Here is a 15,756-nt window from a genome sequence, read left to right as displayed (position 1 = left end):
CTTCTCTTCCAAAGCAGTATAACGTCTGATTGTCAGATTTCTTCAGATTATTTAAAATGTTAAATAATCTTTTACCTCTTTACAGCTCTTGCTACAAAAGAGGAAGAGTGGAAAGTTTTTTGCAGCTTGCTTTTTTTGGTTTGGTTTTTTTTTATTGATTGTAGAACATCACAAGTTATGGCATATTGCCAAAAACTCCGGACATTTTCCAATGTAAATGTTGTAGTCCTACTGGGTGTCTGTCCTGCTTTTAATGCCTGAGCTGACCAGACATCAGATTTCCCCAAGGGCTCAAAGCCTCCAGTACAATTCCCTTTTCCCAGCTCATGGGTAAGACCAGTCAGACAAGTGGAAGTCACCCAAGTATTTGAACTGCAAAGGCTGTGTGTTAGAGAGAATCCACGTTCTCCAGCCACATAAGGACTTCTACTGAAGCATGGATCAACCACTAAACCTGTAACTAAGTATGCTGGACTGACTGCACCACACTGAAGCATTTAAACAAAAAAGCCACCAAAAAGATCAACCAACACTACTGGTAAACATTTTGTAAAAGATTTATTTAAGTATCATTTATCACAAAGAGGAAAATACATAGAAGATTAGAAGCATGCAACCATCTTCCACATTTGTATTTATTTTTCTTGCATTCCCAGCTTGTTGTAATAGAACTCTTCTGCCACCCTCACTTGTTCCTCAAAAATACTGTTTCAAGACATAGGATAACCAAAAAAAACCACAATAAAAGGTAAGATAACATATGAGAAAAGTGCAAAGTAAAAAAGTCACATACATACCACATTCAAACCCTTCCCCTTCCAAAAAATGGATAAAGGCTAACTGTCATTTTGCTGCACGATCAGATTGTCTTTATGAACTACTTTACAAAAAGTTAATATAAATTAAGGGCATAATCCTGCAGACACTTATAATCACAGCTAACTTAAATCAGAGTGGCTCAATTGGTTTTATTAAAAGCCACAAGTTAGTCACATGCATAAGTTCTTGCAGGTGTTAAGGCCCTAAGGCAATAAAATGTTTAAGAGCATTAGGGAGAACAAAAAATTAAAGCAAATGAAATCACTCTCAGATGTGTTTTGCTTACTAAGTTTATATCAAACATATTTTAAACAGAACAGTTTGCTCCTAAAGCCCTGAATATTTCTATTACTTAAGCAGTTTTGCAAGATTAAAAGACAAAACCCCCAGGAAGCTGGTACAGATGTTAATGAACATAAAAATTGCTTCAGGCAGGTATGTAGGGAGGTGGAGGCTCCTTCTCAGGCATCTTCACTGCCATTTCATAGGTTGGCAGAACATACTAAGGAGAAGACATTTTGAAGTGATTAATGTATAAGATTTCAAATGAAAAAAAAAAAAAAAAAAAGAACAAAAGCACACATGGCCCATCAGCAACTTAGTCCTCCGTTGCAGGCAAAGTTATTTTAAGAATTGGCTGCAGTTCCTCGTAAGCAAATGAGGAAGTGAAAGAAGGTGCAGGAGCAGTTTACTGCTCTGCTGAGCCTAACCCTTGGTCATTCATTCCCCACCCCACTGCAAAGCAGCAATGAAGGTTTGGACTAGTGCAATCAAAGTTTCCCTGTACCACAAGAAAAACATCCAAAGACTTCTCTCTAAAGATCCTCCTTTTAGGCACTGAGAATTTAGCTAAGAAATAACCCATCACAAAATTAGCTGCTTTAAATTTTTTATCTTTCTAGTCTTTCTTTAGAAAGCTGGACAAGGCTTGGAAATATACATGGATGTGGTGATTTTCTACTTCAAAATTATATCTTAAAAAGGTTTTACCTGTGGAGGAGCTTCAAAAGCAGGGTACACAGCAATCTCTGGCAAATTTCTGTTGATGATGTATTTATAGCAGTTCCATACACAGTTAATTAGATATGCCTGAAAGAAGAGAGATTTCTCTTTTTAAACACCTCATAAGCATTGGCTGATTCAGAAATTAGATGTTGGATGACATTCCTATGATAAAAAGGAGCATAAATCAACTTAGACAATACATAACTGAGGAATGGTTGCTATTTCACAGACCTGGCCACATACCTATGTTGCTATCCATTTAGCTTTGCTGTGACAGTGACTCAGAGGATGCACCACACAGGTTTTAGCAAAAGAATTCACAGATCCATTCAACTAATCTCTGTCTGCCTCAGCAGCACTAATCAAATTGATCCCCAACTGGATTATGCTTCTGTGGATCTCAGTCCAAACCTGCCAGGAGGAGGAGGAGGAGAGGCCAAAGTACAATCCCACTCATCCCCCAGTTAGCACTGTTTCTCCAGCTAACTGGCAGTCCTAAGGAGAGGGCTCAGACACACAACTGAGGCAGCAGGGAGAGGGTAGAATAAACCTTCAACATCGAGACAACACTGACTGCTGCAGAAAGAAACACTATCATGACATGATAAGGATTAGGGTTTTTTTATTACTAATTTCTGTAACATTAACCTCTCCAAATCTCTCACTGGCAATTTAGCACTGTTGTACAAAAGGTACCAAATTTCCCAATCAATACACAAGTGTTATCTACTGTATTAGGTTTTCACCTCCCCCCAGTTAAACATTCCGCTTGGAAAAAGTATAGAAAACCAGTAAAATGATTTTTCATTTTTTCTTGAATGTAACCTGAATGCAATAAAGGAAAAGTATCATGGCCAATATATATTATCAATTCATTTCTGTAATATGCTTTGTCTACACAAGAGTTTTTATAACCCAAATGAATGCCTCATTATTTAGATCTTCAAAAAGAAATTAACTGGTACTATCCTTCAGCAGGGAGAAAGATGAAAAGTCTAGAATTAACTTGTACATTTCCTCATTCAATCATCTTCCTTCCAAAACTTGCGTTCTGGTCTGTTCAGCACAGTGAGAGATTTTAAATGTTTTGTTTAGAAACTTGTATGCATTAACTCAATATTATTTCACTACAAGCTTAATTACAAATATTAAAATTATCTCCACATACACAAAAAGTCTTTTTGCATTCCTCCTTCCTACTCAGGAAGGGCAGAGCTGCATAAGCACACCCCACTGCACACACACAAGTTAGCTGAATACACCAGTACACAACATATTAGACCTAAGTCATACTGGAACCCAACATCCTAACAATTGTGCTCAAAGAAGTTCTTACCTCAGCATTAAGAAGGCAGCTGGGTTCTGAATTCAGCAATGAGAATTAACTCATATTGGCACCATCTTAATATTTATTTACTCTTGCAACAAACACATGATTAAGTTTTAACTTACCTTTAAAATGATAAATAATACAAAGAACACCAGAACAATAAACAAGAGACAGCTGGAGTCCAAAGAAAGGAGATCATCTTTGTAAGGAAAATCCGGCTAGTGAAAAAAACCAGGGGGGAAGGGAGAGAAAGGGAAGAGATAAGAATGAACACTGCATAATCAAATATGATAGAAAAACATCCAAACTTCACACCAAGTGAAACAAACCCTTGTGTAAGCTACTCCCCTGAAACAAAAAGTTCCATTTCTAACGAGTTTCCTCTTTATCCACCCACAAAGCACAGTATTTATCCTGTCTCTGTCCCACAAGAACAGATCACTACAGTACAGTCTGTGTCCCTAGTCACTTCATCAGTCTCATGCCAACACAGATTCTTCTTCACAGCTGCAGGACAGTCGTTGTACTCATGGTCCTCTACAACTCTTTAATAGCTTACTGTTAATTGCATCCTGTCAGTCCAACCTGTAACACACAGGTGTGCAGTGTAAGATGTCACCCCCAAAACTGGGGGAGCTGAAACAGAGCTTCTGCAAACCTGTCTCTCTTCCTTCCTTGACCACAGTAACAAGGCCTCTCTCAAACACCAATCTAACATTTTATCTGTTTTAAAAAGGACTTGCTTTTAAACATCTACTTGAACAGATTAAAACATCAGCCAGCCAGAGCTTGTGGTCCCTGCTGACAGTACATTCTATGCATTGACTCTTCTTGCAGTTACAGCACAGGCAGTGTTAGTGAGAACTCCACTGCAGTTTCCTTAGAAAGTGTTGTGGCAACTTGAGAAAAGACACATAGAATGTAAAAAGGAAAGCTCAGATTCCATGTGTAATGCTGTGAGAATCCTTACCTACACTTCTCTTCCTGTTCCCTACCAAATGAGGGTCAATACATTTTAATCTGCAGTAGCAAATTTGCCATTGAACTCCACTACAGTCAAGTGTGTTAAAGAACACACTTCCAAGTCCACTTGTAGCCAACACAGTTTAAACCAGTAGTTCCCATCACAATTCTTTCCTTACTCTCCCTGGCTTTCCTTTTAGGGAAAAAAAAAATGACAACTCTTAACTCTTCCACCTCTGCTGGAATGACAAACTACCATTCCCTAATAACCACCTGTGGATGCTGCAGGCTGAATTCCTTTTTCTTATGCAGAGGAAGGGGAGTGTAGCTCAGTCACTGATCCAATTAAAACAAACTTTAATTTCAAATGCAAAATATCAGCTTGAGCTGAATACTTACCAACTGATCCAGGTAATCCTTGATTCTGGGCAAGTAGGTTAGAGAGCTGATGGCAACCAGACAACTGAGCACAAAGTCAAAGAGTTGGTAACAGAAAAATGGGATCAGCCAGCCTACACGATGCTAAGAAGAAATAGAAAAAAGGAGCAGCCTGTAAATTATTTAGTTTAAAAAAATCAAGTAGCAACTCTAAAACCATGAATTATAAATATACTTACAGCAATGGCACCATACACCATCATTGCACTGATTGTGAACATGAGGAGGGAGATAGCAAACAGAACACAGGCATTTTCTGCATTAAAAAAAAAAAAAAAAAAACCACAGTAAGAATCAGTCATTTCCTGGACTTGTCACACTGCAACTGACAGGTACCCAAGCTTTGTCCATCACTATGATCTGTTCTCAATTGACTCATCCATGCCAACTACAAGCAGCAGAACAGAGTAGTTCAGATCCTTCCTAACAAAAAAAGATCTAGTTCAAGAAAACCTACAACTACTTAGAAAAATCCCTCTGCCTTAATCAAAAGCCTGACTAAAGCCCAGGAACACCAATTAGAAGCTTGACATAGTTTGACAGTAATGGACCATAATCATGCTGATTTGCACTATGTGTCAGTGCTGAATGTATGTGAGTGATTAACTTTACAACTGGACAGAATCTTAAGTGAAGCTAACACACTATCAACCTTTACACTTGAAAATGATTCGGTTATGTAATTTGGCCATTGGCAGTGGGAGCAGCACTGCTCCTTCAGTAACACTAAGGAAAACAGGAAATCACTGTGTGGAAGGTATCCCATTATTTACAAGAAAAGGCAGTTGAACAGAAACCAATTTGTAGCAAAATCCAGGACACTCATGGAAGTTGCATGATAAAGATTCTCCTTGTGCATCACAGTTATTCATTACAGAAGTACAGCTGCTTTCCACAAGTTAGATTATACTTGTTCCTTTTTAAACACAAAGAAACCAACTTGAGCGTCTATAGATGTGGTAAATAAATGGGTTTTAGCAATATTGAAGCCAAAATTTTGTGGTCCCCCTGCATGGAAAAGAGATTATCTAAGAACCCATTCTATTCTGCAACTAATATCTACACACATAGATGGCATCAAGGAAGAGCCTCCCCATGTCTGAAATGCACTGTGTTGAGCAAATGTAAGTCTCAGCAGGCGTGGCTGTCTTTGGAGGAGCTATTACTCACAATATACACAAGTATAATAATACTTCTAATGTTCTTTCACACACACAAAACCCTCTAGCCCAGATCCCAACATAAGGAATAAGAATTTTTAAGTCAAAAGCATGTGACAGATTTTACACTAAAGAGTGAATAAAGCACCTTCAGCTTCAGAAGCATCTTTCACTCATATAAGCTTAAGGCTACCAAGTACACCAACAGCCTTTACAGATCATATGACATTCTATAGACATCTGCTGTGATTTCACTTCGTATCTTAGCCTCATGAAGAATTTGGTCCTTGCTCCCACTCTTATTTCATTAGTAGTAAATGTGAGTTACAGTCACAGGTCAGAACTGACAGATCCTCAACTCAAGTCATGAACAACTAATCCAAAATTCTCAAAACCCAGTTTTGTGCTGTACTATTTACCTTCACTGAATCTGACCCTCCCTAAATTTTCATGTAATACAACAGACTGAGGTAGATTAGAAGTGCCACACTACACATTTCTGCACATTTAAAGACAAGAGAAGCAAAGCATATGCACAAGTTTACAGATACAATAGTTTAAAAGCTTGACACCAATTATGGCTGTATACATCATACACTCAGCAACAGAGTGAAAAGCAGGCTTAATTCTGCTCATGGTGCTTTTTCTTTCATTTATTCTGCAGGTGAAATTTAGAGAAACACTTTGGTTTCACTCCAGTACTTGGCATCCCAATTGTTCCTTCTTCTTAAAAAGATATTATGGTTTTCTTCTTTAAATTCATACGCAGGAGCTCTAAGGTATTTCCTGATCTATGAAGATGACCATAAATTCTGAAGAAAAGTCTTTAAACTTGTTTTCTGCACTGAGACAGCAAAGATAATTAATGTTTATGGAGAAAGTAAATCAGAGATGTCCCACATATACTTCAACACTCGAAGCATCAGAAGGCCAAGAAATCTCATCACTTAAGATGCTTGGGTATAAAATGAAGTTAAAATAATAGTCCATAAACCTTTCTTTTTATTCTTGTAGAAGAATTCAATCCCAGAATAATTGAAGAGGAATTAATGAAAACAAGATAACCATATTTATTAGAAGCTGTATGCATATATTACAACCCATCAGCCAGCAGAGTTCTAGACCTACCAGCCATTCTCTCGGAAGCATAGTAATTTCCAATGACTTCATACTGGATATCAACAGTTGGCACCATATTTGGATGAGTCACTTCTACTGTCAACAAGATGCCCATCAGCAAGTTCACCACCTGAGAGAGATCACAGGTACCTCAAGGTTAATTACACTGCTAAGATGTTTTTAATGACCACTAATAATCCTTTATTTCAGTTAAAAATAAACTCTTCCTTTTTCCTGTATGTGGGAAAAAAAAAAAAAAGCCCAATTTACAGTTAAACTTGAAGCTGATTTAGTTAAACAACTACCAAAACAACCCAAAGAGTGGGGAGCACTTGCTAGGTTCAATGAATCACAATGAGTAACTTTGCAAACTGAGGGGATGGTAATGTTCCTAGGGATTCAAATAACGTAATTAAGCTGATGCTCTAGAGACTTGTGAACTGAAAAACTGGAAACAGTTAAAAAATATCAGGAAGATAAAGGTAGAGAATGAGTAATATTTTGAAAGAATTTCTGCTTTCTACAACAAGTTGAGTTAATTTAACATACAAATAGATTACTGGGTTTCTGCCACATTTCAGCTTTAATAAGCTAGACAGAACATCTTCTGCATCCCAGATCATTTATTAAAACCTCACCAGTCCTTAAGAGAAAGTCTACACAACCACAGGGGAAATTAAGAAGTTTCACACGAAGATCAACCCCCACAATGTGTACACATTCAGCATGGGCTGTGTGCTCACCAGTCTTTCTCCTCCCTCATGCTGCCACTTAAGATTCCTTCTGTTGCCCCATTTTGGTACACACCAGAAATGTCTTCAGGAAGAGCTCAAAGAATCAGGAATAGCTTAAGCCTCTGTAAAATTGCCTTGACAGCATTTATAACGTATGCAAGGTTTACAGGGACATAGTTTCTGTTACCGATATCTGGAGACACATGCCAAAGGTTGCATAATACAAAAAAAAACTCATGATGGTCTTTTTGAGCTGCAGACATTTCCAATCAGTATTCAGTACTGTCACTACCACCAGCAGGATCCCTTCCAATTAGTCTCAAAAGAAAAAAAAAAATGGTTTGCAGTTTCTCACAACTTAAGAATATTTGCCAGGTATTTCTTCTTCTACTGGCATTACAGAAGTACAGCTGCTTTCCACAAGTTAGATTATACTTGCTCTTTTTTAAACACAAAGAAACCAACTTGAGAGTCTATAGATGTGGTAAATAAATGGGTTTTAGCAATACTGAAGCCAAAATTTTGTGGTTCCCCTGCTTGGAAAAGAGATTATTTGGCATGGTTCCAGGAGTCAATGATGGTGGCAAGTCTACATACAATTACTGAAGATTTCAGAAAGGAAAAAAAAAAAACATTCTGAACCTTTTAAAAAATTTTGAGACTCACAGTTCCTCTTTTTTCCCCTCACTGTTTTTATTGCGTTTTTTTTCTTTTTCTTTTTTTCCCCAGGGGTTTAGAGACAAATGGTGATAAGCTTGCTTGCACTGTCTGCTAAAAGAACCCTTTAGTGGAATTAAAGTTGGTAGTGCATTTCACTTTGTAGAAATGCAATCATCTCATCATGTATAACACAAACTTACTAGAATTTCCAGCTATTTTGAGCCACCTTATTTTTAAAAGGCATTTCATGCCTTGGAATATAAAGCATAGTAGCCAAAACAGCTGGCAGCAAAGAACTCTGCTTAACCAGCAATATCTTTAGCCTCGAAATGCATTTATTTTCACTCTCACAGGACACTTCTTAAAGGACAAACTGTCGAGTTGCTCACCTGCCTCTGGTCTTCAAATCTTCTTTTGCTTCACCAATGGTCACAAATATAGACCACTTTCATCTCCCACCTGGTTCATCCTTCTGTACTCTGGCCTTCTGCTCTCAATGCATTTTCAACCTTTCTATTTCCTCTGTGAGTGAACTGGGTGTATTGGAAAATACCTTTCTGCACTGTACTTGTTTCAAAAAGCCTGTGTCAAGATTCAGGTCTCTGGCAGTTGAAACATTGATCTCTACTTTATAAAGCCCAAAAGTACACATTCAATTACAACTAAATCATTTATTGTTTATACACAGTCATGAGTTTGACTGCCATGACAGGCTATCTGCCTCAGGAAAAGGAGTAAGCAGCACCTGAATTACTATAGAAGTACTGAAAAACTTGAATGCCTCAGAATTTTGAGATTGTAATTCTCCATCTGTCACTTTATTTTTTATTTTCATCTTATCTATGGTCCTAATTCAGTGTACCCAAGTCCTTAGTCATTTCACTAGTTACTGAGTGTAGTTCCAAGTATTAAAGATTTATTTTCTCAACCTGAAATGGTATGCAAGTAAAACAGAAAATAAGAGTCATTCAAAATCCAATCAATTAGAATCAATGAGACCAAATAAAAATAGCAACAAACCAGAACAAATCTAAATAAAAACAAACAACAAACCCAAACCTTGGCCAACTAACACCTCAGGGTTTCCAGCACTCCATTACTACTGTTTATAAATCCATCACAACACTGAGTAATTAACTGAAATTCATATGTTAAATGTGATTAAGACCTACAGAGCCAGAGCCTCTGTTTTAACTACTTCCATTCTTTCCCAGCTTGATAACAGCAAGACCACAAGTGCAGTAGAATATGGCAGTAAGAATATGGTTTGGACCACAGAACACTGTTAGAGCTTTTAAGTATATACTCACTGCAAATCAAACATATGGTCACAAATATCTACATAGAGAAGTCCGAAAAAATGAAACTCATGTATGCTATGCCTCAGTGTAATGAGGATTAAACCATGATCATCTCCCCCTGAAAAAAAAAAAAAAAAGAAAAAAGAAAAAAACACCCCAAGCCTGACAAGACAGCACTCAGTGGATACTGCAGCACCCTAAAGTAACACCTCAGAAATCTCAGTGGCCTCATTCTGGTCTTTTTGCTAAGGAATCAAAAACAGCAACAAAAAAAAAATTTGCAAAATGCATGTTTAAGTTCTTGTTCAAAAAATAATCCCATTAAGATGAAAATAACCCTATTTTAGTTTTGTAATAGTTTAAGAAGCATATTTTACATTTTCATATCTGGAATAGCTAAGTTTATCAGTTTGGTGTAGCTTGTATCAAAATTCAAATAGCTGAAATTTCAAATTCTCAAGTAGAAAATCATCATTTATTACACACTGGTAACAAAAATATTAGCTCCCCATATGATTAGAACTCAAAAGACTGTGGAACTATTAACAAGCATTAGCTTTTTAATTAGTGAGTTTTATCTCCTCAGTGTACACTTTATGCCTCATCATGTAACTGCTTCATCTCTCTGGAGGCCTGAACATGGAAGTCTAATTTTCCCCAAGCACTCTGAGTGACTTGGGCAAAACCAAGAATTCCTACTTTTAATTTGCTTGTATCTTTTTATGAGAGGAAAAAGGGAAATTGCCTTGCACTACTACATTCCTTTTCCAGTATTTTTTCCCAAACACGTTTCCAAAGGGGAAAAAACAAAACAAAAAAGAAGAAAAAAAAAGCCAAGATGGAGAGTCTGATTTGATTTGGTTTATTAATATATTGAAATAGTAAAAACTGAAGAAGAGTAATTTTAAATTGAGTACTTCAGAGCATCTAACACTACCACTATTAGACTGAGACCAGTTATATTGGCTCATTCCTGCCAATCTGGATCAGTGAACAAACAATTCCAGAGATCCCCCTCCTGCTCCTGCTAACCAGCAGCAATTGCATCACTGACTGCAGCCCTGAAGTTTGCTGCCAGAACACAGCAGCCCCTCCCTCCAAAACAATACTATGGGCTTTTATGCTGTTTACTGAACTCTGATCCCATTTTTGCCAGTGCAGTGTTCGTGCTTCCGGTTTCTGGAAAGCACAGTGCCCAGTATGAAAGTTTACAGGAAGAAACAAACTTCAAAGCAACACGACTGCAAATTATGGAGAGAGGAACAGGAGGTTTCTTTTTCCTTCCTACACAGAACAGCAGTGGGTGTTACAGAGCTAAGCAAGCTTTATCAGACCTGCAACTCAAGTAGAATTCTGCCAGAAATGTTCTTAACTTGTCTTTTGGTAAATACACTTTTGTTTACTGATCACAAACAGCAGCAGCACACAGACAGAACCATGCTTGAGACACACTCTGTTCACACAGCATCAGCAGCAGACATTTTAGAAGGTAATCCTCGTTCTCTCTGGACTTGCAGAAGCTCACAGCAAGGACAGTGATAAAACTGTTCAAGTGAGAATCAAAGCTAATTACATGCATGATTTAGAAGTACACAAATAAGCAAGGAATAGGAGAATGCCTAAACAAATGGTTACATAAGAATAACACATGTATTAAGTAGACAGAAGTCTTATCTTACTAAAACATCTGGAGTAGATTGCTATGAGACTCCATTTTAAGTTTGATAGCAAATTCCTTCAGGACTGTACTGCACGGGAACACAGTTTATATAGTAAACAGCAAGATTTTCAGTAACATAAAACTATTCTTGAACTAAACATTCTCCCCCTCCAAAAGCTACATCCTTCAAAAAACCTCAACAAAACTAAAGCACAAAAAATACAAATAAAAAGCCCCACCAAACCCAAACACCAAAAAACACTACCCTACACATAAAGTTATTACTATTTGTCCCACTGTAACTTAAAAGCAGAGATAACTTAATTGATTTAGAAGTACTTCTCATAAGAACCTGAAAGACTAAGTTAGAACTATACTTAAATGGTGCATTAATTAACATGTCTAAAAAACCTGACATGTTCTGGACAATTTTTTAAAGCTTGGCAGAAGACAATTAAATTTAACTTTCACTGTCAAAACCGTATTTTACCTTCAAAAATGTATAATTTATAGTTGAATTCTGCTTTTAAAGCATTAGGGAAGACCACCTAAAGCTTCATGTCATAACCTTAATTCAGCTCAGACAGCTGTTGCCAGACTTAAAAGTTCTCACCCTTACCTAGGTGACAGCTGAGAACTGGATAAAAATATTCAAGGCACGGTATAACAAAGTGCTCGATACACAGGAATTTTTCATAAAAACCGGCACCTCTGAACCACTCTGCATGGCCCCTGCTACCATGAACTCGGCTCTGCTTTTCCAGACCGAGTGGCTGCGGTTACACGAGATCAAAGCCGCACTCCGCCCCTGGAGCCGCAGCCTCACGGCTGCCCGGCGCAGCTCCCACCGTCCCCAGCACCCATTCAAAAGAAGAAAGAGGTGCCGCATCCAGGCAACAAGAGGAAACACAAGCACAGCAGGAGAGGGAGAAACTGGAAGTGCCACCAGGTCTGTGGCCACGGAAACATCTCCCAGTCCCCCGCCCCCAGCGGGTTCTGGGTTTACAGGCACTGCCGCGAACGGGAATCGCAGCGCGGAAGGCCGAGAGGCGCTTTTGTTCTCTAACAGGGATTCCTGTCCCCCGTACTGCTCACGATCTGTGCTCTTCCTCGAGGGACCAGAAGCATATTCTTGAACTCCATCCATCAGCACAGAGTGGTCTGCAGGTTTCTAAGAGTTTGATTCTAAATACTACAATGGACCTTTTCCTTTGAAATGAACTAATTAACAGAATTAATCAGTACCAAGACTTTTGTCAATTTCATTTTGAAAGAGATACATTTCCCCTCAAGTTTCATTACATTTCCAACCCCCTGCCCTGCCTTTTCCTCAAGTCCTTTTCTCCAGCGACTTTCTTTGCCTGTACAATTTTTGTCAACTGAGGGATCAAGATGCATAAACATAAAGGATCTCCCCATACCTGTTGAAAATAAACCATAAACTCCCCAAAATGAAACCCGCATGCCTCTAAAGGCAGGTTCTGTGCATGGCTGTTTCACATCAACACAAAAATTCAGCATTGTTTGTTTCTTACAATCTGGAGAAGTGCAAAGGAGAACACAGGTTTGATTACAGCTCCAGGAGAACAGAGAAGGTATGACGCAACTTCTGTAAACTATCCTCTCATTTTTACTGCCCACGAGGTTAAGGGGAAGGAAAGAGGAGGAAATGACTACAATAAAGAGGAGCTCAGGCCCCCTTTAAGGGAACGAAGGAAAGTTAGGGCTCCAGGCCTTTAACTTGCTGGTACTGTTTGCACGTTCCTACTGCGCTCTAGTTCAGCACTTTATTTCTAATATTTCATCCGCACTACCACAGCTCCTTCTCGGAAAGAAAGCACTCACCGGTCAGAAGAAAGGAAGTGTTTTGGGAGCCAAATTTGTTTCCACTGCTTTTCAATCACTGTTTCAGGAACAGAGTATGGAATAACCAGGAACTTCCCTTGGCACAAAGCTCTTGCTCATTCTGGGGACACTCATCTTACCCTCAGAGGTTACGCACCACTCATCTCATTCCCCTATTATACACCCCCATTTCCAGTCTCCCCCGATCTCCTCCCTTACACGCCCAGTGCTGTATTAAAGTCTCAATCGCTCCAAGCCAAGAAAGAGAAGAGTAACACATTCTCTCTGAGACGTAGATTAAAACGCTCTGAACTTTCTCTTCACTTTCTTTTTCCAAACACAACAAGGAACGCTGCCGAGGGACAGCAGGACTTCGTTAGCCCGAAGGAGACCCCGGGAAAGAAGATGGACCCGAGCCCCGCCGGGTGACCCCAGGAAATCCCCTCGTGCCGCCTTCCCGGACCGCCTCGGGACAGGGAGGAGCTGCCCGGGCAGGGGAGCGGGACGCCCGCGGTCCCTCACAGCGGCCGCGCGGGCGCTGCTCCCCCGCCCCACCGAGCACCCCGCGCAGGCGCGCTGAGCACGGCCCCCACCGCCGCCCCTCCAGCCGCTGGCCGCCGCCGCCTCTCACCATGTACCAGGTGCCCAGGATGATGGTGCCGGTGCGCACATGGCAGCAGCCGCAGCAGCGGGTGCTGTAGAAGCGGTCACGACTCCGCTTGAACGTCATGGCGGCAGCGCGTACCCAACCACCAGACCCACCACCCGCCCTCTCCCAGCAGTTCCCGACACCGAGGGCCGTAAAACCCCCGGCGCGCGCGTCACCGCCGCGCTGACCAATCAACCGCCGAGAGAGTGTCGCGGGGCGGGCCTGTGTTGCCGCGGGGACAGGTGATTGACAGCGTTCCTGACCAATCACAACAGCTCTGGTACTGCCGCCCCGCACTCACCTGCGGCGGCGGGGGCCGCACCTGAGGGGGGGCGGTGCCTCTTCCGCCATGTTGGGCTTTGCCTGCCTTTGCCGCCGGCCCTCGGGCGGGTCTGGCGGGGAAAGGGCCTGCCCTGCTCGCCTGGCGCACGGGGAGCAGCTCGCCGGGGCTTTGAAGAGCCGGAACTTGGCAGCCGGGGAGGCAGCGAAAAACCTATGGGGAAAGTTCCCGTGTACTTAGCGCGGGTGAGGGGTGGCTCTAATTCTGGGGCCAGTTCTGGGCCCCTTAGTTCAGGAGGGACATGGAAGTTCTGGAGGACGTCCAGAGAAGGCCAAGAGAGCTGGTGAAGCGGCTGGAGCAGAAGGAGGAACGGCTGAGGGTGTTTTGCCTGGAGGAAAGAAAGCTCAGAGAGAACCTTATGGCTTTCTAAAACTCGTTGAAAGGCGGTTGTAGCCAGGTGGGGGTCGGCCTCTTCTCCCAGGCAGCTGGTAACAGCTTTAGAGGACATGGCCTCAAGCTGGCCTCAAGCAGGGAGGTTTAATTTGGACATCAGGAGGAATTCCTTCATTTAAAGGGTGATTAGACGTTGGAACACAAGTCACTGTTCCTGGAGGTGTTTAAAGAAAGACTGGCACTTAGTGCCATGGTCTGGTTGACATGGTGTTTGGTCATGGTTTGGATTCGATGATCTCACAGGTCTTTTCCAACCTAATTGATTTTGTGATTTTGGACAGCCCTTAATTCCAAAATTGTAATGAGTAAGAAATGTTTCCTGATGTCCTGATTCCAGCTGCCAGGAGGGAGCATGGCTCGGATGTGGAGGTTATTCTGTCCCACCTCACATCATTGGTCATTGCCAGGAGCAGGGGGAAAAGGATTTTCTTCCTATGGAGAAAACGTGGAGGAGGCAGCCGACTGGTATTGTGTATTGGGAGCGGGGGCAGGTTTCTTATCTCGTTGATGTTTCCAGTATATTGTTGTGCCTCTAATTCTCAACTCCATCCCAACGCCGCAGGAAAGATGAGGGGAAGGGGGAGTGAGAGAGAGCAGTGTGTGGTTTGGAAAGTCTCAGTGGGAGTCCTGACCTGGGAAGTATCATTCCTAAACCATGACACCTGGGCAGAGCCTGAGCAGGTCTGCTTTGAGGTACTGCCAGCATCCCTTGGCTTTCACTGAATTTTGCTGCAGAAGGTTTAGTTCACATGAACCGTTTTGCTGTTCTTTTGAGTTAATTCCTTGGATTAAAGAATAACATTAAGACTGTGTTACATGCTAAGGGGATATGCCATCATAGGGAAAACAGAAGAGGTGAAATTTAGTCCACAGAAGTGCTTTACTTTGTTAGTGACTCCAAGCCCTGATCAAGCCCCTCTGTTGGTGAGTGGGTAATGGAAATGCTTCATTAGTTCCACTGAAAGCTGCGGGTGCTGCACTTTTCAATACGTTAATTAGAAAAAGCGTGTGTAAATCCAAGGGCTGTCTTCATTTGTGTATGTGATGAGTTTCACCACCACTTAGACACACAGTCTCCTGCTCCCACATGGAGCAGGACCTCCTGACCCAATGGTTTCTGGAGACCTGAGCTGTTGATGCAGAAATGCACACAGTTTATTTTAACCTTCTACTTGCAGCTGCAAGTATTTCCTTCTTGGCAGTGCACAGTCTGAGACACAGAACCATAAATATTTGCTGTTCCTATATACACCAAGATGTACGTCAGTATTAATATTGAGTTTTTTCACTTTGAACAATAAGAAGGTAATGGGGGGTGACAGTGGTTGTCCTTTTGATAC

General features: G+C 41.0%; 1 protein-coding gene across 2 annotated transcripts; it reads right to left on the bottom strand.

The window, feature by feature from the left end:
* Positions 1–539: 539 nt before the first annotated feature.
* LAPTM4A (lysosomal protein transmembrane 4 alpha) lies at positions 540–13,844 on the bottom strand. Of its 2 annotated transcripts, XM_068183390.1 has the most exons (8): positions 13,666–13,844; positions 6,844–6,964; positions 4,735–4,811; positions 4,517–4,639; positions 3,277–3,372; positions 1,810–1,908; positions 1,246–1,321; positions 540–705 (listed from the first exon to the last, which is right to left on the bottom strand). In XM_068183390.1, the coding sequence occupies exons 1-7, from the start codon at positions 13,762–13,764 to the stop codon at positions 1,247–1,249; spliced, it is 690 nt and encodes a 229-aa protein (XP_068039491.1). In that variant the 5' UTR covers positions 13,765–13,844; the 3' UTR covers positions 540–705; position 1,246. The 2 variants fall into 2 exon arrangements, with proteins under 2 accessions (XP_068039491.1, XP_068039490.1); XM_068183389.1 differs by having other exon boundaries at positions 540–1,321.
* Between the last annotated feature and the right edge of the window lie 1,912 nt (positions 13,845–15,756).

This window comes from Anomalospiza imberbis, chromosome 3 (assembly GCF_031753505.1).
Source record: "Anomalospiza imberbis isolate Cuckoo-Finch-1a 21T00152 chromosome 3, ASM3175350v1, whole genome shotgun sequence".
In the NCBI taxonomy this organism is placed as follows: Eukaryota; Metazoa; Chordata; class Aves; order Passeriformes; family Viduidae; genus Anomalospiza; species Anomalospiza imberbis.
The sequence above is the reverse complement of the archived record's forward strand: the minus strand, read 5'-3'. Positions and strand labels throughout refer to the sequence as shown.